This window comes from Platichthys flesus, chromosome 20 (genome assembly GCF_949316205.1).
Source record: "Platichthys flesus chromosome 20, fPlaFle2.1, whole genome shotgun sequence".
In the NCBI taxonomy this organism is placed as follows: Eukaryota; Metazoa; Chordata; class Actinopteri; order Pleuronectiformes; family Pleuronectidae; genus Platichthys; species Platichthys flesus.
In genome coordinates this window covers 10,842,582-10,866,435 of record NC_084964.1, presented here as the reverse complement: position 1 = coordinate 10,866,435, position 23,854 = coordinate 10,842,582, and the positions used below count along the sequence as shown (strand labels likewise).

Sequence of the window (23,854 nt, the reverse complement as noted above, 5' to 3'; positions counted from 1 at the left end):
AGGAGGAGGAAGTGGTGAGTGGCGGACAAGAAGGTGAGAGAGGTGTTTGGGGAGGGGGTGCACTGAGGTGGGAAAGGACACCTCTGAGGTCCTGGTCACACCTGGTCTTAACATCGCTCTTAGGTGATTCGATGAGAAGTGGGAGGCTCCAAGTTTCAGTTTAGTCTCACTTCTCCGCGCAATGTGCAATTGAACACGTACGTCATTCGAACTAACAAATTATATTTTTAGCCGAGATAAATAGATCCATTGTCAATGTGTTTGTGTGAGTGTGAGAGAGAGAGAGAGCGCAGCGCCAGGAGGGGCTGAGTGACTCAATGCACTGGGCGCAGCTTTTAAAATAAAATAAAATCCTTACTCTTTTGTAAATGAACTAGGGCAGTTTCCATTGTACACATCTCTGTATTTAATGTGTGGTTTGCTTGGCATGTGTTAATTCTAGCTGTAGCTTTTTTCTGTAACTTTAAAAATCGACCTGCTGTAATTGAGCAGAACCGGCTACGTGACTCAGTCTACAGAACCCTGAAGCTGCGCCACAGCTGCTGCACAAAGAGCTGCTCACCCGTTTATTCAAAGTTCAGTGAAGCTGGACTGAGTTTGCAGAACCCAGAACAGGAGAGTCCGTTCGTCGATGCAGTCGTGAACAAGCTGTTGTTGCAACAACGTCACTTATATTGATAAGTCCCAGCCTCTGCTGCTACAGATCAAAGTTTATTAATATTGAGCGTATCATGTGTCCAAATCACTCCAAATTCAACACTGCACTTCCCTGGGCCCTGGGACAAGGATGAATGGATAATTCAAGTTGTGGCGATGAGTGTTGATAATGTGCAGTAGCCACAAATAAATCAGTTTATGTGAAAAGCTGAGAGGTGTAAAACTACTTCTGGTTCATTATGAAACTGTAGCGAGTTGGAGGATGTCAGATGAGTGGGCGCTTCTTCTTACATGGCCCAGGATGCATTTGCCCACAGTGAAATGCGTCAAACACCACTTCTGAGTGATGGGATCTCAAATGCATCCTCAGTGCGTTCACATCTGTATCTCGAGCTGTCCACTTATGATCGGATCACCTGAGACGGTTGTTAATACCAGAGCCGGAAGAGGCTGTGGGAGTGTTAGTGAAATCCACAGCAGAGTTTGAAAGAGTAAAGTGTGAAGGCTTCGCTGGGAGGGAGACGTGAAACAGACTGTGCAGTGTGGTTGTGATGTGATTTCAGGAAAGTGTCAGGAAACAAAACATCCTAGAAGGAATGTGTTGAGCTCGTCTAAGCTGATAAGATGTTTTCCCCCTGCTGCCAAACAGTCTCGTCTATTTAACCTTGGCGGGAGCTCAGATAACCAACAGAATGCTCACTATTTCATTTAATATGCATATGTATAAAAATAACTAAAATAAAACAAAAATGCTTATGTCATAGTTGGGAGTTTGTACCCTCTCCTCACACCACCTCTACCAGCTGCTTCCTCATTCAGGAAGGGGGTCAGGTCTGAATTATGCAACAAACTGGCATCGTGTTTTGTCTTAGTCAGCAGAAACAATGCGTTACATGGCAGACATTGAGCGAGTGTCACTCAATGGTCATACGCAGCGTTGCACTGAGCCATTTTATACCGACAGCCTGGGGAATGACTGTTAAAGAAAGGCTGCAGCAATGTGTGTCTGTGCAGAAGAGAGGCAGCCTTCATGTGTGTGCGCTCACGCCGTTATATGTAGATGGGTAAATGAGCGGGTGTGTGTAGGCTGCGCTGCTACATGAGCCAACAGCGGCTCGAAACCGTGACGCATTCACACCAAGTGGGTGAAGTTCGTGGGAGGCAAGTTTTTTTGTATGTTGTTTTTTTCAATTTAACAAGTGAAAAGAATTCCTGCTCAACTTGTATGAGATGTAATCCGTCAAATACAGCTTCAACTTTTTTATAAATATATATAACATCAAATGACAAAATTTAAGGAATCGTACCTCGGCCTATATTCTTGAATTTATTGGTGTCCTTTTAATAATTAGTGACATAACAAAAACCTACATGTGAGGATCATTGAAGTTAATATCCAACATTATATTACATATAATCAAGTAGTTTGTGCTACGTTAGCCTTCCTGTCATTTGAATAGTGACTCCTACAAAACAGTAGGTACAAACTTAAGGATGTACTTCAATGATCAGCTTATTTCCGTATTGTCAATGGGCTAAAAAAAAAAGGACTTTGCTTTAAAGTACTTCCTGGCGAAAGAATCACAGAAATATCACCCAAGTGGGAATTATGAATTATCCGGCTTAGAGTCTTAGAAGAAAGCAGAGGAGGAGGAGGGAGGAAAAAGGTGACTGGGAAAAAGGGCTTCACCCCAAAATGAACTGTGCTATAAAGAGGAGTGTGTTCTCTGTATTTTGGTGTTTGACAGACAACCCGTATCTGTACTGCCGCAGCTCAAAGGCTGAGTTAAAATTACCCTGGAGTTTGAACTCAACACAACAAAACATCTTCTGCCTGTCTCAGAACTCTTTGGTAACAGATTCCACCCTTCAAGCATTTACTTTTACACAGTTTTAGAACAGAGTTTATCTCAATATCTACATTGTCAATGTATCATTGCAACAGTGAGAGTAAGCCTGCAAAAATGAAGATTGTATCTCGCCCTTCGCCAAGAAAGAAAGGCAGATAGGGGTGGGAAGGCCGTCTCCAGATAGCTCTTTCAAAGTGTGACCTCAGTGTCTTTGTTCAAAGAGGAACATTTTCTCTGTAGAACGTACTGGGAGGCATTTGGGGCCTGGACAATGCCGCTGATAATGTGCCTGTGTCAAGTCTCTTATCAGGAAGGGGAGGTTGAAAAGAAAGTTTGTGATTTCACAGTGTGGTGTACATTTCATTAATGTTCACGTCAAATAAATGACCTTTGGGCTGACTAGTATTGAAGCACAAAGCAATCTGATTAGGAATGTCATTATTCATCACATCTTGACCCCGTGTAGGGAAGTCAGGCTCGTACCTGGGAGACAGAAGTGAGGAGCCATTGACCTGCTCCAGGGGCTGCGCGAGAGGTGAGTCACATTCCCCCTCGGTCCCCTCCACGCTGCTCTCCAGTAGCAGCTCTGAGGTATTGCTTTCACCGAAGTCCTCAAAGTGCTCCTCCTCTCCACTGATGACCGTCACTACGGAGTGGTTATGATGCTCAGAGTTAAGGGAAAACCTGAGGGACAAACAAGAATGGATTACTGTGTTAGTGTGTGCCTGTGTTCACTTTTGTATACAACAACAGCGTATTTAACTTTAAGTCCGAGCTACAAAAAAAGGTTTAGAAGACATAAAAATGGACGACCAACTGGGTATAAACAGACACAGAACCATCCATTTAAAAAACCCACAACGTTACCCAAACCAAACAAGTCTCATCTTCTGACTCCATTAAAAAAATATGCACACGTTGTAGTTTTTGAGCTTTAAAAAAAACGATTGTAACAAGCTGTAAAAAAGCTGGTTGATGGTTGGGGTGTTTGAACCAGACTCCAGGAAATGACTGGAGCCAACTGTAAATCCCACAACTATAATTAATCCTCCCCCCAGGGAGACCTACTATCTGGACAAGTTCAATGATCACTTGTCTTCAGAGGTAATCTGTTAATTCACATTAATCCCAAAGGCTGCTTTGGGAAACAAAATGGCCTGTGCCCCGCTGGTAAGGCAAAACCACGACTGACGGTGCTGGGAGGTAGGGCCATGACTTCAGCTTGCATAACTGGCTGGTTATCTTACACAACTGAACAGAAAGCTGTTGGGTGAATGTGGTAGTCTTTGGTGGGAAATTGGTAGAGCAACAAAAGCTTCAACGCCTTGATCTTCATTTAACAGGAAAACTACACTTTCCTGCCGGCCAACAGGAAATACTAGATGACTTCAGCACACACAGGATGAGGATGTTCAAATCAGCAGAAAAGTTAGCTTTCTCAGCACACCATGATGAACCCCGTGTTTGTTTACAAGAAAGAACACCATCCATCTGTCTGAAGCTAAACCATTGCTTTAATTTACACTGTGAAAACACAATATCCCAAACCGTTACACAAATATAAGCAGAATCAAATCTTTCCTAAACAACATTGCAGTTTCAGCTGCAGTCAAGCCCTGATAAAACATTAGCCTGAACTGGCTGAAGCCATGTTTTGAAGCCACTTACCCTTTACCCTGGCTCTTACAACTTGGCCCCATGTTGAGGTCTCCCACACAAATGGCCGGAGAAGAGCGAGAACGCATCTTTGAACGGCCTCCGCTGCCCTGGCCTGAAAGCCGTGGAGCAACTGGAGTCAAAACCCCAGACAACCAGAGTGGAATCCTGAAGTTTCACAGGTTACACCAATTGAAAAACAAAAACGACACTCTCCTGAGTCTGCTCTTTAAAAAACAAACAAAAAAACAGCCAAGTCTGTGGTCCTAATGAGCTGCCGATCTGCAGTGCCACATGACTGGAGGTGCATTGACCCAAAAGATTTCGAGGCAGGTACCACAGAGGGTTGACTGTGAGTGGGTTAATCAGATTTGAGGCTAAGCAACGGCCAACAGACAGTCCTGCTGACCTTCCAAGGACCAAATGTGTGCGGACACACAGGGGTAGGACAGATGAGGGTGGGGGAGGCTAATCCTGTTAGATTCTTAATCCCTAGTCCAGTACTTATTCTCCTACTCTGACTATGTCTTATGTGGCTCCAGGTTTCATTTAGCTAACCAGGCTGCAAAACAACAACCTTTTTTGATCTTGATGTAACCATAAACTAACCATATAAAAAATCTTTTAATCTTTTCTGCACCATTTACTCTGGAAAATAAAACATTTTAAAAACGTAAACACTGATACCAATGTATTGGTCAGGCTCTCTAAAACAGCATAGTGTTTTTGACCTGAAAATTGAAATTATTTAATTTAACGTTTCTAGCTGGAGAAACATGACCATCATTTTTATATGAACCTGACTCGATTCACAAATGGACAAGATATTCACTGGCAGATAAGGTCAGTGACAAAACACTGTGCTTCCATTCTAGTAGGTGAGTCAGCACGAGATGTGTAACTGAGTCAAAGGGAGACAAACAGATCAGCCCTTTTCCAAAGAGCAGAGAAAGGGAAGAACAACAACAAAAAAAAAGAGCTAACTCAACACTTCCTGGAATTCAGTAATGGAATGGGAAGTTCCAAACACATCCATGTCAGGCAGACTGCTCCGATCCGTCATCGAGCCGGACAGACGGGTCACACAGTCAGCAGATAAGGTCTCACTGTTCTGCATTTCCTCCCTTGTGTTTGCCCTACATGCTATGTCAACAAGAACACTCGCGCAGATACATTGGCTTCATCTGCAGCAGTTGCCCGACTTTAGATCAAATTGCTCAAACTGAAAAGGCCCACAGTAGAGTGCATACCCCCAACAAGGCCCGACAGACAACTTGAATTCAATCATGCTGCATCCACCCAACTGCACACACTCGTAGATATCGCTCCTCTAGATATGGCCGATTCGTTAAATCAAGATCCATAAATTGTTTCCTGGAAAAACGCCCTCTTGCCCAAAATCCTGGATCCACCCCCTGATCCTCATGCGCAACCAAACTTAATGGGTTCTTCTCTGACCATTCTAAATCAGTTCTGTGGAAATCCATTCAGTTATTTTAGTAAAATCTTGCCAACAAGCAAACAAACATAAAAACCGAAAAACCAACAGACAAAGGGACAGTGGTGTAAACATATCCTCCTTGGCAGAGGTTTCTCTGTTTGTTACTGGCCTCAACACTTTGCTCATCATTCCACTTATTGGAAAACAAACAGTTAACAAAGATCGTACTGTGTCTTTCACCATGTATCTTAAATTCCAGTGTGTCTACAGTATATTTTCCAAAACAGACAATACTAAAGCAACATTTTCTCAGCACTGTAGTGGTAATAAAATGATGATTTGGAAAAATACATTTTCAAACAGCTCAATTCTTGCCCTTCTGTTTACCCTTGAGACCGTAAAACCGGCTGCTCACTCAGTCTATGAGGGTAATTCCAACTTATCAAATTATACATGTACAGTCCTTATTCAAGTTAGTATGAATAAAATCTAACACTCCACCAAATCTTGAATCCAGTTCATTATTGATTAACTGCCTACAAATGTGCGACACTTTCCCACTTACACTGGCAACTGAACTCATCCCACCAGCCCAGTTGCAAGACAGTAGTAACTTCAAGTTGGGAATACTGATTTAAAAAAGGATAACTGGGCTTTATTCAGTGCAAAAAACAACTTCAATCCAAAACTAAGAAATAAAACACAAGACAAAACTTTCTAAAAAGCCTATCATGCTGTTCATTTCATGCAAGTGAGAACGGAACACATTCAAAATATTTCCGCCGCTGTGATTATTAGCAGCTGAGGCCACAACCTGATGATTCAGGGAGGATGAGCAGATCTCAGCTCCTTTACAGCTGATACAAAAGATCATCCACTTGGAAATACCGACTGTAGTGAGGAATGGTGGAAGGACTTTGTGTTCAAGGATTCTTGAGTTTTGAGCTGTGCACATTTCAAGTTATGTCTGAGTGAGCTTCCCTTGTACAGCTGCACAGAAAACAGCAACAGTGAATGTCATCGCTGACTGTGTGAAATGTTACCTCAAACCGTGACACGGAGCTGTGTATGAGTATGTAATAGAATCATTGCTAAACACTGTGTCTGCCTTACTTTCTACACACTATCAGAAGAATTCAACACTGTGGGTCAGTAACGTTATAGCTGTCTATTGCTCCTGTTTAATCTGCCTGTCTGCTGACCCAAATAGAACCAGATTGATCAAGCACAAGATTCGTAAACCATGTGATCTGTGCGGAAGGCCAACGCAGGGCAACACAAGGGCTAACCATTCGCGGGAGATTTGACACACATTTATTGTAAATTCTGTGGCCAGCAACGATTTCAAACAGCATTACAACCTTGATCTGGTTCACATGACCAGTGGATTACAATTAATGACGTCGGATGGGGGTCAATCAGGGTCAGAGACAGCCTCCTCATTGCCACAGAGTAGACGAAGTACATGTCCAAGGAAATAGGAGCATTTCCTAAAACCGACACTGTGTGTATGGCTGAGGGTGTAATTTATACCAACCTATTTCTGCTGTCTTCGGGGTCGTGCAGCGTGGCCTCGATGCCGCTGTCCGTCTCCACATCCTCATGCATCTCAGGGGGTACGAGGGCCCCCGTGTCCTCATCAGTGAAGGTCTCGCACTCACTGTACGTGCTCTCCGAGCCCAGATATGCACTGTCTGTCACCTCATTTTGCTGCAGAAACAGAACGAGATTAAGTGGAGAGAAGACGCTATAGATCCTGAATTATCAGATAAAAAAAGATAAAATGGCTTTAGAAACCAACACTGCACAAACACAGAAGTAGTGTTCATTATAAATACATGACTATGAACTTCTTTCAACAACGTCTACAGAATATGTTTAAATGTCATTAGGTGGATTATTTTGCATTTATGGGACAAATACAAAGCTGACCTAACAAACCTATAGTTTGGTAAAAAGACAGTGAAATACAGGAGCCATTTGAAAGATGGTCCGCTATGAATAAAACCTGAGCAGCCGGTCATGATGCCAATATCACCAACGGCCAAACAACGCATAAAATGACTTCAGAGACAATCTGCTGAGACACCTCTAAGCAACAAGTTCTATTAAAATAAGCACTAAAAACCAAATGTTCAGTGTCTGAATTGTGCCAAAATAACACATCTGAAGCTATCAGCAACTAGAGACACATAATCAGGTATCAGAGCTGTAGAGCAGCAATAAAACAGGTGAGTCATACTGGCATGCATAACGTACCATTAGAAATGAAGCATCAGGATTCCCAAGGCCCAGAGGGCTATCCACCATGTCAAGAACCATTCTGTTCGTCTGGTCTCACTCACAGGAAAGCTGGCCTGCCATGAGAACCTCCTAATAACTCACTACTACTGCTTCCTCACTTTTGCTCTCCGAGTGAGAGAAAGAGAGAGCGAGAGAGAGCGTGTGTATGTTGGAAAAATGGAAAATCCTGCAACACCTCGTTGTGCTCCACTGGGTGGTCAGAGGGGTGGAGACAGACACAAAGTCCAAAGAGTAACAAGAAGTCAGCTGTAATGCTCAATCAACTACTGCCAGCCTTTAGCCCCCCAGAGTTAACACAGCACACAATCAGCTGAGTAACGGTTTAATCTTTCCTGGCTCCTGGGAGCTTCATTTCTCTGCCCAGTGTGACTGGATAAATCTTTAAGCCATGTTGAAATATCTCAGGGTGCACAACCTACAAGGGCTACACTGTACATCACAACAACCTGCCGCGACTGTTTGACTGTGTGCCAACAGAAAACTAATGTGCTCTAGTGTTGTAAAACTGGAGCACATGTTTCTGTCTGGAACAACAACAACGAAACAAGTTTTTATAACTGGAAATGCCACGATTGCTGCTGTAAGATTTCTATTTAAAAATTCAAATGGGAGGTGAAATGTGACCTTCAGAAACTGAAGAAAATATTTAGTGAGGCTGAAATGGGGCACATGGGGCATTGCTTGCTTGCTCTTATGCCATGCATCAGCTCCAGCCTTACCTTGCCTGTTTTGAAAGCAAACACGGCTCGAACAGCAGAACCATTGACAGAGAGGAACCCTTTTCTGCCAGGAACGCGAGGGAAAAACAAGGCAATGGACACAGGTGTGGCAGCTACTTCAAACATCCACAAACTTCCCCTAAAATTCCACTTTCAAGGTTTCCAGTAAACAGCAGCTACAGAAAATGTAGAAAATATTTTAAGGCTGGGTACATCACACTCTAGAGCCAGACTGATATATTTTTCTCTCTCTCTACTTCTTATTTTTGTGTTTTATTTTCAGATACATTTGTCTTGTTCATCTGTTTTTATCTTAACTGCAAATATGATTAAATATTGAGGTACACTTAATATTTAAATTAGAGACCTTATCAATATAAAAAGAAAACTGTAAGGAACAAACACTTAGTTAAGGTACCTAACCAAAATATGCAGTTTATCAAAGGGTAACATGTAAACAACTTTAACAAAGGATTTGTAGTTGAGCATTAGTCTAACACTTAAAACAACCTTGTCTCAACATATTTTTGAAATGAATCCCACATCATTTACAGAAGAAGAAGATCTAGATTTTGATTCACTCATTCGGAAACATGTGATTTAAGAAAATACAGCATTTAATGCCTACCATATGAATCTTCATACACAACTTGAAGGTGCTTTATCAATTATAATATAAGAAAGGTAAATTTTTTGTATGTCAAACACCTTGTAAAAAAGGCTTCCTTCATGTTATCCATTTGCACCAAGTACACAGACCTGCATTGGTCAACTAAACCAAGAGAGGGTGCTAAAACAGTGCAATACACAGCACTGGGCAGCAGTGCTTGAAGTGCACACAATAGCAGAAACGATTCAGTTTTGCAGAGGCCAGCAACAATGATGGTTAAATATACAAGTTGCGTGCACAAGAGGAGACAGGAATTCCACATATGCTAACCACAACTGTAAAAACAAAAGTCCACATACACACACACATTGAAAAACCTAGCACATTCCAGCTGATCCAATATTTGTCAAGGGATACTCAAAAACCTAGCGTGCCAGATGCTATTTAGTATCAGCCAAACCAGGGTGTTCAGTTGGTGGAACATCCACAGAGTGGTAATGATAGCTCTGCAAGCCACTCGCTGAATTACAGTGGGAAGAGTGAGAGTGCACGTGGAGTTCAGCGTGTAACCTTCACACTGGGCTGTTGTGTGCACCAGTAGGAGCTGAACACAAAACAACTGGACCACATACACAACGAAAGGGGGGGGGGGCTTAGCCTCCTGAGTGGCACCTCACCTCATCATATTCCTCTGGACAGCCCACCGCTCCATCGCCTGGACTGTAGTTTACATTGTAGAGCTGTGGCTCTGGACCTGCAGATATGAGAGCGAAAAGACAGGTTTAATGTCAACAAACACAAAGTCAAACAGCAAAGGAAACTCGACAAACACAAGGTTGGTTAGTGCAATGTCTATGCAAACAATATAAATTGAAGAGTGCATTTAACTTTTTTTACGGTTCCAGTTCCAGTATACCACGCGCATAGTATTTAAAATTACACACTTCTCACATTCTTTTGCAAAGTATGCTAAGTTCATGTGAAGTTGCTCACAATAAACACAATCTTATGTTCACTTAGATTTCTGAAAAAGGGTTTGGTATACTTAAATTCAGCTTTTTAAATTTCCCCGTGTATAGTACCAGTGTCCATGAACAAATAAACAGCATGAATGAGTTAAGGTGTCGCGGGTTTATGAATTAGCATCGATTGTACAGGCAAAACTAGTCTTACATTTTCTACTAACATATGCACCATCGTTTAAATAATAAAACTCCAGTAATCCAGAACATAGTGCATGCTTGAAAATTCACATACATTTTTCTTAATCAAATCAAATTTGTGCAATTAACTTGAGTTCCTGACCATTCTTTTCTGCAAAACATTACTGCATAATGTCATAGAAAACGTATTTTCTCCTATAATGTTCATTTAAATGTCTTCCAAACTCAAAGAAGGTCTACAATGGGACTCAGATGAACTCTCTTCACCATATTAACTGAGGTGCTGGTGAATATAATCGAAGAATGACCTCGGAGTGTTCTAGCTGTGATCTGACTCAATACAAATATTTTAAGTTAAAAACGGTTTGCCATGTTTAAGTATATTTTTCAAATTTATATTACATTTTCTTAACATAAAAAAGATGTATTTGACCTCGATGGAAAAGAAAAGCCTTTTGTCTCTTTATTTTGGAGACAAATACTACTCCATTAACAATGTAGAACACACCTCTTTGCCTCCAATGTGTTTACCTAAGTATGCAATCAGCACAATCAAGGATCTGTGTCCCAGGTGCCTTTCCGACATATTTACAGTCAGCAAGCTGCGCGTGATGTGACAGCAAACATTATGTAACTTTTACACTCTGCAATTCAAGGCCTTCAGAAAGTAACATTTGAGGGATATGGGCAAAATAAAACAATAAACAGGACAACCCATATACAATGTCTGTGTCAAAACAGGCTTCCTTTGAAAGCAGCTACAAACGAGCAGTGTAACCTGAGACAGACCAACAAGATGGAGTCCCATCAGCCACTTCAGCTCCTGTATCTAGTAAACAGAGCTGTGAATAGCACCATAGTGAGAGAATGGAACACAAACTGTGGTCTCCAAAGCTGCCAGCAGACCCAAGGGTTTTTGTTCCCCTGAGTTTTATTTAACTCGTTGCTCTGGGACACACATTGCAAGCCATTTATGAGAAATGCCGGAGAAGCTGGCCTCTGTTAGAGCCACACACCTGCAGCCTCCCTGGCATACAGCACAAATAGCAGAGGACATGGATTTTTCTAGACCAACTACTGTTTTTTGGTTCCAGACATACCAGAGCCTCTACAGGGGACAAGGCATTTCCATAGCTGGCAGGCACGTCTTTATTAAAATGTAGCCTTTCACGAGAAAATTATGCCAAAGTGGAACAAACAAGGAGAAGGTGGAGTGCGTTGAGTTCATATTGAAACTAGACAGCGGCTTCTGAGCTGGTGGAAAAGGTTTTATACCCTGATCAAAGAGGAGGTGAAGGCAGAATGGTAAAGATAATGACGTGGACCAAGTGGATCGATAGCTCAGCTGACAGGAGTGTAAAAAAGTGTTTGCTGCCTTTATGAGCAGTAATTCTGTCAGCAGCTTGTGAGAGACTGAGTTACAGTCTGGGCCTGATTTCCATACGATTGTGAAACTAGCAGTAGGAAATGTATTTGCACTGAGCATACTCTAGATGGGACAGTGACAGACAGAGTGACACACAAATTGGACAATGATGCCAGGCAGGATCTGACCCATGGCATTAATTAAGCATTAGGCAAAACAGCCACCAAAAACAAACCGACTTTGGTCTCATGACTACAAAACTACAATTAGTGGATAGTGTAGACATAAGAGATGTTTCTAAACAAATACCAGCATCAGACATGACTCCGATACTGCTGATAATGCCGGGTCTATAGGCGAGTATGTGAATCTATTTACCGACCGGATACTACATCTTTAAAGTAAATTATATTAACCCAGATAAAACTGCAATTTAGAAGTGATCTCCAGTAGTGTAGCGTTAAGCCGAGCTAGCCCAAATGTCAGCAATATTAGACGTTGGAAATTCCCACAAGTAAAATGTTGATGTGTACGGTGTACAAAACATCAGTTTCAAGCTATTATATTTATTTAATGACATAACTAGAAACTAAAATATGTTCTGTCATTTATTCTCTGTATGTATTTCAACCTGAGCAAGGCCATACACCAATCATAGCAATCATCACTTATATACAGGGGTAGTAGCACACAACTTTTGAAAACATTGTATAAGTTATTATTTCTTAAAATGCTCATCTTAATCGTAATTGGGAAGGGGACAATGGTATCTGAACACATCGACTACAATTAATGCATAGTGAGGAGGATGTTAATTGACCAATTATTTCACATTTATTTTTTCACAATTATTTTTCAATTCTGTGTAATGGGTTACAGAGCATGTAAAGGGATATACAGCATATAAATGAATCTTGTGTGACAAACTAGTAAATATTTGCCATTACATAGGTGCCATGTTTGTGTTTCATCAATCTGACAACACACCGTTGTTGTGGTGACCAAAAGGAGAGAAACAGAAAGGATAGGGCAGAGAGAGGAGAGTAAATAATTGAGGTGAATAGGACTCTCCCTCCAAAACCCCATCCCTATGCCACTGCTCCAAGTCCTCGCCAATCAGCCCACGTGTCTGTGCATCTCATGCTTTCCAGTGCATGACTTATTAATGGTCTGAGAAACTGGAGCTGAGCAACCCAGAAAGCCTCGGGTAAGAGTTTCACAAATCAATAAACTGGGTGGATTGAGGCAAACATGCACTACTGCGGTGACATCACCACATCCTGTACAGTTTGTCAACACAGCCGGTGTGTGCTGTAAACTGCAGATCCATTGTGTAGCCTAACTGTTGTGACCATAGAACATTGTCTAAATTCAAAGTCAATTCAAGAGTTGGATGAGACTGACAGTTAAGATTGGGCCTGAGGAAGCTGGTGAAATAACTGAAGAGAGAGAAATAGTTATAGGCTTCCTTACAACTTGCAGACGTTTTTTAATAGCTTGCAAAGTGGAACAGGGGGGCAGCAAAATGGTTAAAGAATGAATAACAGCATATTGAGTCTAGTTACAAAGAATTAGGTCAGTCTTCATCTTTCCTTTCAAAATCCTTCACCTCAGCGGAGGGTTGAATGTGAACATACTGTGTTGACAACAATATTTGGCGACATGGGGAATGTAGAGATGTGGCCAGATGCTGGAGAATAAATGCAGGTGCAATAAACTGCTTCTGAGGCAGTTTGAATTAGGTTAACGACAGGTGAGCTTCTATAAAAGGTTTTTACAAATCATGAAATGACGAATCTGCAGACAACAGTTCGATTGAGTCCACGAAAAGGTGACAAAGGGTCAAGAACAATAAATGGAGGAGGGCTCCTTACCAAGTGTGACAGAAATGTAAAGTTTGGACACTCTTACAGTGCAAATGGGTGCATGATGATTTACCTCCGTTGCTTATTGCAGAAATCCCCCGATGAAAGTCTTCAAAGCTGATCACCCCAAGACCACTGGGATCCAAAAACTTGGTCAGATCCTTCACCTGAAAGATAAAAGAAACGCAACATTCAAAGCAGGAAAAAAAAATAGGTTTAATAAAATAATAAATGACTTTGCTTCAATGTTTGCATACTGACTCCAGTGGAAAGGCAAACCGCGGACAGGGGAACAAAGCAGCATTTAATTCTAAGCGTAAACCACAAGGAACTACTGAGAACTAAGTCTTACAGTGACTTCATTCACATGATGGTTCAACTGCAGAACATAAACTTCAAGGATATTTTGATTACAGAAGTCACCAATAAAACACATCTGACCTCTTGAGGAAAACAGCTTTTGCAGATGTCAAGTGTTTCTGACTTTATTGGATGCAGGGCAATAGTGTGTTTACAAGGATTTTAAAGCTTAGTCAGGGTACTATATACTTTGTGTGATGAGACAACCATAAGAAAAACAAGAGAAATGTTATAGAGATTCTGGGTTACGTAAGTGCACCAACATGTAGTATATCGCTACAGTCCTGGCAGTAACCTGGCAACAAGGGAATAAGTGAGTAACGACATGATCCAGGGAATAAAAAAATAACAATGCACCTTGGATCAACTTTATTATTTTATTGAGAATTGGCTCTTAATGGATGTGAAATTAGATCTAATCTGATCTGTACTCAGAGAGCCTTCACCTGTGTGGATTCATTGGCATATTTGCCCCGTTAATGCTTACTGAAGCACATTTTCCACTGGTGAACCAACTCATCAACACCCACCAACATATGGCTTTTTGTCTGCAATGGGAAAGGCTTCAATTGGTATTCACTCCAGGGTCGAATGACTCTTCAGTAGGCACGGATCTTAATCGACTCCGGCTCTGATTTGCAGTGAGGCAAGGTGAATGCTCTAACTTGGCCAGTAACCCTCTCCTCGGTTGTTTTTACATCTTTTAGCGGGTTTCCAGCACGTACCTGCTTATTTCGATGTCAAAGAGGTACAAATAGTTAGCTGGGATCCTGAGCCCTAACCTAGGAAACCTTAGATATGTGGGGGCATCTACATGATCTTTGGTGGCACCAAGCAATCAAAACCTATTTACACAAATAATACCCCAAGTCAAAGGTTGTTCATCCCAAAATTACACTAAGCCATAATTTCAGGCGTGTATCACTGACGAAATTGGCTGGGAGGGAGCCTGAGAGCATGTGGGGTGAGGTTTCTGTGGTCTCAGCCCACTTATTCCTTGAGAAAGTAAGCGCACAATGCAAACGTGGTCATTTGACAGAAATGTTCATTGTGTGTGTGCGCGCACTGTGCGGCCTCTCTTTTCTACAGTTTCTTTATATCGGTTACACATAAAAACAAGATGATCTGCTTAGCAACACTGAGCTCCATCTCAAGAGGGCTGAAACTCCTAATGCTCATTCTGAAAACCCCTGTGACTTATGATCTGGGTTTTGGTGAGATAAACCCAGCTGTATTTAGTGAGAGGAGGGCAGCGGCCGGTCCTTCTGAATGGTGGTTAACATGGCAATGTTAAGTTTAGCATGTGACAATCAAGTCACAGCCCAACTCCCATCTTTGCAAAACATCTCCAGACAGTAGATTTGCTCTGCACTCTGTAGGATGAAGACGAGCTGGGGAAGAAGAAGCAGCGTTTCTCCTGACAGAGGGCCATCACAGTTCACAGGAAATACATTTTATTCAGCGATTCCGAAACACCTCTGCAGAGCGAAGTGAGAGAACTGAGTGGTGACTGGGGAATTCACTGAGCATCTGTTGCCATACCTATTTAACCATTATAATAAGCAGTGAATCAGTATAAGTTGTCGCTTCAGCAGTGAAAAAACTGACAGTACAATAAATCACCTATAAAGACTCTTAACAGCCAAAGCAACCAGAGCAGTGAGGATCGACTACGCTGTGGAAGCTGCCCATGGCCTATATCTGACGGTAGAGCAGTGCCAGGCCCCTCAGGTCTTGTGAGCAGAGCCTGTTGGCTATTCCTAGGTCTAACCTAAAAACTAAAAGGTGACTTTGATTTTAGTTCACTTATGATCCCCCCCCCCCCCAAGAACCTGGAAAGCATCTAAACAGCTTTATAACTGTCCCGACTTGAGAACATTTCGGAAAATGAAGCCATTTAAGTGTTTTGTTTGTCAGTACCTATTTTGTGTGCTGTTGAACGTACAATATTTAACTTTGGTCGGTATGGGTCTTACTTATGAGCTTAGTAAGATGATTTGAAAGAAATCATGGGAGTCAAGTGAGCAAGTTATGTTCACGGAAGAGTTAATAATTTTTTTTATTTATAACATAGATGTAGTTAGCATAGACATGTTAGAAAATAATTTCTCTATATTATATCTAAAAGTTGGCCTGCTGACTATTGTATTGTTTTCTTGCATTGGTCTTACAACTTGCCATTACATTTTAGTTGTGTATACTTTTCACAAACCAAAAAAGTCCACTTTAAATTGACTTGAAAGATTTATTTTTAGATAGAGTATATTTCTTTTATATGACTCTTTTTTCCCGATTTTTTTAATGCATATTTCAAAAATTAGCCTTTGTGTTAAAAATGTAATTCTTAGCATTATCAATGATGACAAATCATGTAATACTGCTCATGGTTACATTAAACTAAAATTGTCAGTTCCTCTGCTTAGTGGAGCAGTGAAGGCACTGTGGTTTTTCTGTTTCCTCTATTTGTGTCTAATTAGTGTCGGGGCACGCCTGACCGCCTCCACACAGACCACTGTTGTGCATCACCCCACGGAGAAGAATACGCTTTGGTGAGAGTAGTCCTAGAGGGGATTTCACAATAGCTCCATCAAAAAGATAAAAACTCTGATAACCATTATAACCATCGCAAAAGAGGGCAGGGACAAAAAAATGGCAGAATGATCATTGAATATAAAACATTAAAAACACACGCACACAAGTGAACCCGGGAGGGGATGTTTCAGGGCATGGGGCATTCCATTGTGGATTAGAGGGGCAGGACATAAAAGCAGCGGGTGAGGGGCAGAAAGCTGGCTAAAGTTGGATCGGGAGTGTTCACTGGCGGGGGGGAGACTCGACCACAATGCAGTTCAGTGCCGCTTTTGTGAATCAGGGTCAAAACCAAAGGTGGTCAGAGAGAGCCTTTCAGTAGATAGATTACCAAACTCAACGAATGCCGGCTGCAGTTTCTCTTTTGAGACTTTTTTTCCTCTAAATCATTAAAACGTGTTGCAGACTAGTACTTACACACATAAAAAACAGAAGGTCTTGAGTAATAGGCTTCATCCAGGAAATTGGTTTTACATTTGACAAACTGTTTTTTGTCTCTTAGGATTCATTGACGATTATATGATGCTCATATTCAAAGCACACACAATAGATTGTGTGCCTGTGTGTGTGTGTGTGACTGCACACAGTGTCATATCCTGAAATAATTCTGGAGCCCACATTTGCATGCTTAGCTACAAGCACCAGCTGAACATGCATGCAAATAACTCATCAATACTGGTCTATGACAGCTTGCTGGGACATTTTCAAAAGGTAGAGAATAACTCAGAGCGGAGGCCGTCAACCACACTGATGTCCAAGGAAAATAGATATCTTGTAGACATAGTAAAATAAATAAGACCATTATTTATTTTATGGTCTTATTTATTATTTTACTAAATAAATAATAAATAAGACCATTATTTATTAGTCTGATATTGTTTCAGCTACCTCCTAATAAGATCCTGAGCTTATCCCCACCTCTGCTTGGCTTACATAACTATGATTTAACCTTCATAGGGTTTTTTTTGGTTTAACTTGATGTCCTTTTGAATCAGCACAACATATTGTTGTGTGGTTTTATCAACCACTCTGCTGCAAGACCTGTGTTACCACCAGGGTCCACTCACTCATGGAGGTTATTCAAACCACTTTTATCTCCAGAAGACTGAAACACAAGTACATATGACGGTAAAGGCTTATTCAAATATGAGAGGCACATTCCCTCGTGTTCTAAACTGATACGATAAGAGAGAACCAGCCACCTTATCATAATGTGTGTGTGTGTGTAGCCCTTTTGAGAGGAGACCTGACTTTCCCCACTGATCCTTGAGTTCAGCTAATGGACGCCAAATCCACCGAGATGATCCAAGCATTATATAACATTCCACAAATTCTGAAGATAAGTCTGTCTGCTGCCTGCTTAGTTATTGTAGAAGGGGAAAAATAAGCAAACGTGCCAAAGCCTCTGCCGGTCTCCGATCACAAATAGGAATCTAAGAGGAGTTTCTTGTACGGGCACAAATTAGCTCCCACAGTTCAAATATCCTAGCTATAAACAAAAGTAATCAATCTGCTCAATCTGGTTAGCAGCCCAAGGAAACTTCTAACAAGCCGGGAAACTGCTGAAATCACAATACTTGGGAAGAGAAACCAAACAGCACTGAATAACAGTAAAACAGACCACACCTATGAAATTAAATCAAACCGCAGTGTCATGTAAATGTATCAGCTTTAGCGCTGCCCAGCCAAATAACAGAGGGAATTGATTTACATTAGACTAACATGACAAAAGCCCTGATCTGTCCCTCAAAACAAGGTCAAGGGGCAGTTGGGTGGACGGCAGCCGAACCATGAAGTTCCTCTGACTCAGGAAACCACACATTTTGATCTTACTCCTTCAAAAAGATCCTGCCTGGGTGGGGAGCCACACACATGTGCGACTAGACATGGGACAATTCAGGGGCAATGGAGGTGCTTTGAACTGGTAGAGGAGGGATTAAAAAAAAAGCACGAGTGAGCCAGCAACACCCTCTGTGTGTAGCACGCCAACAAGGGCCCACGCACGGATGAAAAGGCCTCGTTCAAAGTTCATCAAAAATAATCTGAACTGAGCTTTATAATATTTCATTAGAAACAATCATGTTGGATTATAAACACTATGTGATGAGATTCATAACATGGCTTCTTAAATAAAGATTCATAAGTTGAAACAGATATAATAACATGCTCACAGGGGCACACTTGACAGCTGTGCTTATTTATGTAACCAGTTAGGTCACAGCACCGTCTGCATCCATCCTTTTACTGTTATTTGCAAAGGGTGTGATCCCTTGCTGAAGCTCGCTCCCATTCTTGCCAATAGTTGAACTGGAAAAAACTAATTTTTCATATATTCGGGGGGGGGGATTAACCAAACTTTTGTGAGAGCAACATCCCGCCCTCAGCTCTAACTGACTGGTTACACATCATGAATAACAGCCAATCCACACTGAAAGCTAGTGTGTACAGAGATGGGCCCGGCATGAACACAAGCAGACTGGAGCAGCTACAGTAAGGCATCGAAGTTTGCAATTAACATCACATTCCCTTGAGATTAAGTTATTCTTACTGCAAATGTACATAAATGGTATTCAAATATTGATTATCATCTCTGTGGTTAATAAATAATCTCTATCTCCAAAGACTCGGGATCAACCCAAGTCTTTATATGATGATTTCGGTTTAACTTTGGGGTCAAAATGACAAACCTAAAGGGAACATAATCCAAAGATCTTAGTTTCGTAGGTTTCAAATTGTCAGTCACGGATCCTTCTCTCTTGACTTGCAGTTGACTAAAATCTAATGTTACAAAGAGGAGCTGAATGTCTGGTGCAAACTATGAAATACAACACATGGGTGAGGGTGATGGGGGGAGTGTGACACATCAGCCATTTCACCAGAGATTATCCACCAAACCACATGATATGCAAATGTGGTCTGCCATCTGACATATGGAGGAGTTTGAGGCCTGACAGAATTTATTAAAGCCAATATGGCTGACAGGATCATCTCCATGATATCCAAAATCCTAGCCCTTGAACACTCACATACAAATGACAAACTAATCCAGGCATGGTTTTAACCATATGCAATGGTGTTAGCCAAATCTTTCATGCTGAATCTTCAGAGGTTGTTCATGGGAAATCAGCACTGATGCATGGTTGATGTTCACAGGGATTCTTTACTGCATATTCCAGAGCAATATGAACCTGGTGCAATTCATAAAACAGTTTTGTGTCATGCTTAGGGCAATTTTTTTTAGACAAAACAGCACTCTATTAGAGCCCGACCAGTTGAACAATTGTCCGATAAAGATTGTCCGATATGTACCAAAAAAAAAAACATTTCACTGAATTAACAATGTAGAAAGACGCATTTATATTTACATCAAAATAAATATATTTTTTATTTTACTTCTAAATATTTGGTTGTATATGTTTTCTTTATATTTATAGTTATCAGTTGAGTAGAAGCAGATATGTCTGTATCAGAATATATCTACTCTCTAATATCCGCATCGAACAACCCATAAAAATGCATTTTGGAAAATTATAATAATTTTCAGACTTTGTAAAGATTAACCTTGGGTTTTTTACTAAATTCACCTCTATCGACAGTGACTTTCAAAGGGGTTTGAATCCGAAACAACTTTAAATACTAGAAAGTGGCCTCACCCAGATGATTTTCATTTGATTTAATTTAGAAAAGTATTTTCAGGAAGCTCTCTGAGCTTCAGCAGCAAATCAATGGTAAATCATTTACGTATATGGAGCGTTATATGGTTTTACACAGCAGTTCACTCAGCATGCATTACCCAGCAGCTGCCTGCACAAAAAACGTGTCATCAACAGAAAAACAATGATCTCACCTGATCGGCCCCATAAGCAGCAGCAAACTCCATAAACTCCTCAATCCGAACAAAGCCATCTCCATCTTGGTCCAAAGCATCAAAAACATCTTTTAGCGGGGAGACATCATCCTCCCTTGTATTCACAGCAGAAACCATTGGCAGTGAGTCATCTACCACCATCTTAGAGAGGGAAATCGTCTCCACATTTTGATCACTAGTCCATCCAGCGTGAGGAGAAGAACTGTCAAAGTCCTGAACTGAAATATCAATAGAGTCTACTTCATGACAATCTGATTCCTCGAGCTGGTGGCAGTCGATCACACTCTCCTCTTCCCTCTGTTCAGTTGTTGGATCAGGAACACTTCCACACTGTACACTCTCCTGTTGTTTCAAGTCCCAGGTTTCCTCGTCATGGACCTCATCAGCAGTCAAGCACAGATCCAAAGCCATTGCCTCATTCGGCAGATTTTGGGCTTCAGAGCAAATTTTGTCCACCCTCAAATCCTCAGAAACATTTTCCGAAGAGTAACTCTCACTGGTGAAATCACCCTGGGTGAAGGCATCTTCAGCCAGAGGCACAGTCAGTGATGAAGTGTCCACTGACAAACCCGTAGCGAATGAGTCATTGTCACCTTGTTTCTCAGATGTCAGATTTGTAGTTACAGCAGCTCCTTCGTGTTTCACCTCTGACTCCTCTGTTGATAAATGTAGCACAGGCGCAACTGTGCAGATAACCGAGGCAGGACTGGCCACGCACAGGAACAAACTGCCGTCACAATCTTGAACCTCTAAATCCAACAAAGGCACAGATCCTTCGATACACTCCAGTGGTGTGCTAATGTGGTTTGGCGGCAGGCAGTTCTCCGGCAAACTTTGAACTGTAGAGCTACTGGTTACATGCAGATCAGTCACTTGATCATCAGGAAATAAACTGTTGTCTCTGGTTTCAGGTGACAATGTCTCCCTGCTCTGTAAGGGAGGGAGACCCGCCTGCTCCTCCTGTGACAGGTCGACCAGCTCCTCACTGACACCCAGCGGGTTGAAGTCACCTGAACACTCCAGGGGGAGACACATGGGTTCACTTTTGAGGAGCTCTACCAACGAAAAAGGATCCCCTGTGTTGGTCCTTATGGAAATGTTCGATGGAGAGTCAGGTACACTGAAGCTTATTAGCTCGCCCTGACTACAGAGGGCATGTGAGCCCTCCAGAGGGGCCTCCTGTGTCAGATTCAGTTCCTCAAAGGCAGACATCTTTCCTACCACATCAGTGAGGTCTGGAGTAAATAACCATGATAAAGTAAAGTCATTGATTTCATCAGTTGCCTCAGTTTGTTCTGTAGAAGTCAAGTCCCCGAGCCGAGAACTATGGAGAGAAGCTTTGGAAAGTGCGGATTGGTCGGCCTCAAACTGCAAATCTCCACAAGAGAAATCAGAGATATTTATGAGGTTTCCCAACTCCACTCCGGGCTCGTCCTGGAAATCCTCGGCTTCACCACTTTGTTGGGATGTGTGATCTCGGTCACTGTCTCTGAAATCCAAACCCGTCTGGCCACTCTTGTTTGGACAGAGCATGCCTCCGTTGTCTGAATCCAGGGTGTGAAATCCGAGAGGAAATGGCTGGTCTGACTCCCACTGTGTGTGCCCCAGAGGGCCAGACAACATGGTCGGTTCCATTATTCCCCTTGGCACACCTCAGAGAAGCTGGTGATGTCTTATCTCACTGCTGTGGAGATCCAGCTCCTTAACTTTGATGCCATGTTTAAAAAAAAGGCACTACACCCTTTCAGAGGAACCTTGAAGTAAATATGTGGATTTACTAAAAAGCGTTGTCTAACATTAAAAAAGGTTGGCAGGTGCTGTGATGACATAAAACTGTAACATACGTTAATATGATTTAAAGAGGGCGGGTTGTTTTGGAAACGACGTCACATCAGGCAATGAACTAACAAGTCGTATTTGTTGTTTTAAGTTCAGTGGTCGCCTCCCACGTGCGGACAAGAACGTTACCTAAACTCAGAGGTCATATTAGTCTCACGGCCTTACCGCATGTTGTACTGGTTTCAAAGTGTGTGTGTCCCTCTCTGTCATGGCTGATCCTCTCCTGGCTGAAGCCGAGTGTTTGAGCTCCGGCACATCCAGAGTCAACATGCTTCACCTCTGCCCGGCAGCCGCTAACAATCCCCGGGGGTGAGGTCTCTCCCAGCTGAGCGGGTTATCACGAGAGGCAGCACCTCTGCCAACCACACGGTTCTAAACGATGCTAATTGAAGTCACCGGTGTTTGTCAACATTAGCTTTCCTAGCCGATTATCTCGTCTCACTCACGGGGAGCTCATTTGACGAGGAGACGAGCTGCGCTGTGCGTTAAAGTGGAGTGAACCTCCGGTCGGAGCGTTAATGTTAAATGTCTCCTTTGCCAGGTGGTTTAATAAACAGCTGTGTATCCTCGAATGAACGCGTGCTAGCGACGGACGCTAACTCCTCCTTCGAGCATCCCACCGCCGCGGACCGACTAGCTAGCGAAATTAGCCTATTAGCAAGCTAACACGAAGAACGGTCCAACCCCCCGCCGCCCGTCTCTCTGAGGGCAATTGACCCGAGCGTCGGCTCCAATGTCCCGCTGGTTAGCTGGGGAGTGACGTGGTCGACCAGCTCCCTTCGCAGTCCAGTACTATGTCTCCATGTCGATGCCGTGTTCCAGCCGCAAATCCACCTGTGTCGGTCACAAGACAGGCCGGAGGAGGGACGAGGCGAGAGCCCCTCTTTGCTCTCCTCGTCTCGTAAACACGCCTCGTCCCCGCGGACCCTCGTCGAGACCCGGTAGGGGGGGGAAAGGTGCGTTAGATCGGCCCGAACAGCTCCGTCATGTCGCAGGCAGCAGCTCCACCGATGTTGATCACAGACTAGGAAAGCTCTCGCATCAGCATCAGCAGTGACCCATCCTCCGCCTCCTCCTCCTCCAGCCGCCTCCTCCTCCTCCAGCCGCATACACACCGCTGACGTTTCACGCAAGCGTAGAAAACCTCCCGCAGTATCACCGCGCTCCACCATCAACAGCTGGCACCTGCCGAACCGTGCTGACCCACAGCGTTCACCTGTGGACACGTGTCAGAGTCAACCCTTCACACGGGGTGAAAGCTCAGGGTCAGATGGGGGGGGCTGCCGGATGTCTGTGCCTTGCTCAGTGGCACATCGGCAGCGTGGATGTGACCCCCCTCGCAGCCACCACTGATAGTTTGTATTAAGTGGGTCGTTTGTCTGAATTCTAATAGCTCTTAATCTAGCATAAACCAATATATCCTATTAGGACAACTTGTGTGGATTTTGAAGAAACAGTGTTGTAATGGCTGCTATTGTGATGTGTTGGCGCCCCCACCTGACTCTTAACAGTATTGCCCATCTCCAGATTTGAAGTTCCATACTGCAATTTATTATATAATTTAGTG

General features: G+C 42.6%; 1 protein-coding gene across 3 annotated transcripts in view; it reads right to left on the bottom strand.

Moving 5' to 3' along the window:
• rab11fip3 (RAB11 family interacting protein 3 (class II)) overlaps positions 1 to 23,317 on the bottom strand; it is a 30,549-nt gene extending 7,232 nt beyond the window's left edge. The window contains exons 1-5 of one of the 3 annotated variants that reach the window (XM_062413981.1): positions 20,428 to 23,317; positions 13,705 to 13,798; positions 9,915 to 9,991; positions 7,142 to 7,314; positions 2,991 to 3,191 (exon numbers count right to left, since the gene is read on the bottom strand). In XM_062413981.1, coding sequence (XP_062269965.1) covers positions 2,991 to 3,191; positions 7,142 to 7,314; positions 9,915 to 9,991; positions 13,705 to 13,798; positions 20,428 to 22,083 — 2,201 coding nt within the window. In that variant the 5' untranslated portion in view covers positions 22,084 to 23,317. Of the gene's footprint in view, positions 1 to 2,990; positions 3,192 to 7,141; positions 7,315 to 7,863; positions 8,093 to 9,914; positions 9,992 to 13,704; positions 13,799 to 20,427 lie in introns of those variants that run through there. The other 2 variants (XM_062413982.1, XM_062413983.1) reach the window with 2 other exon arrangements.
• Positions 23,318 to 23,854: the final 537 nt, after the last annotated feature.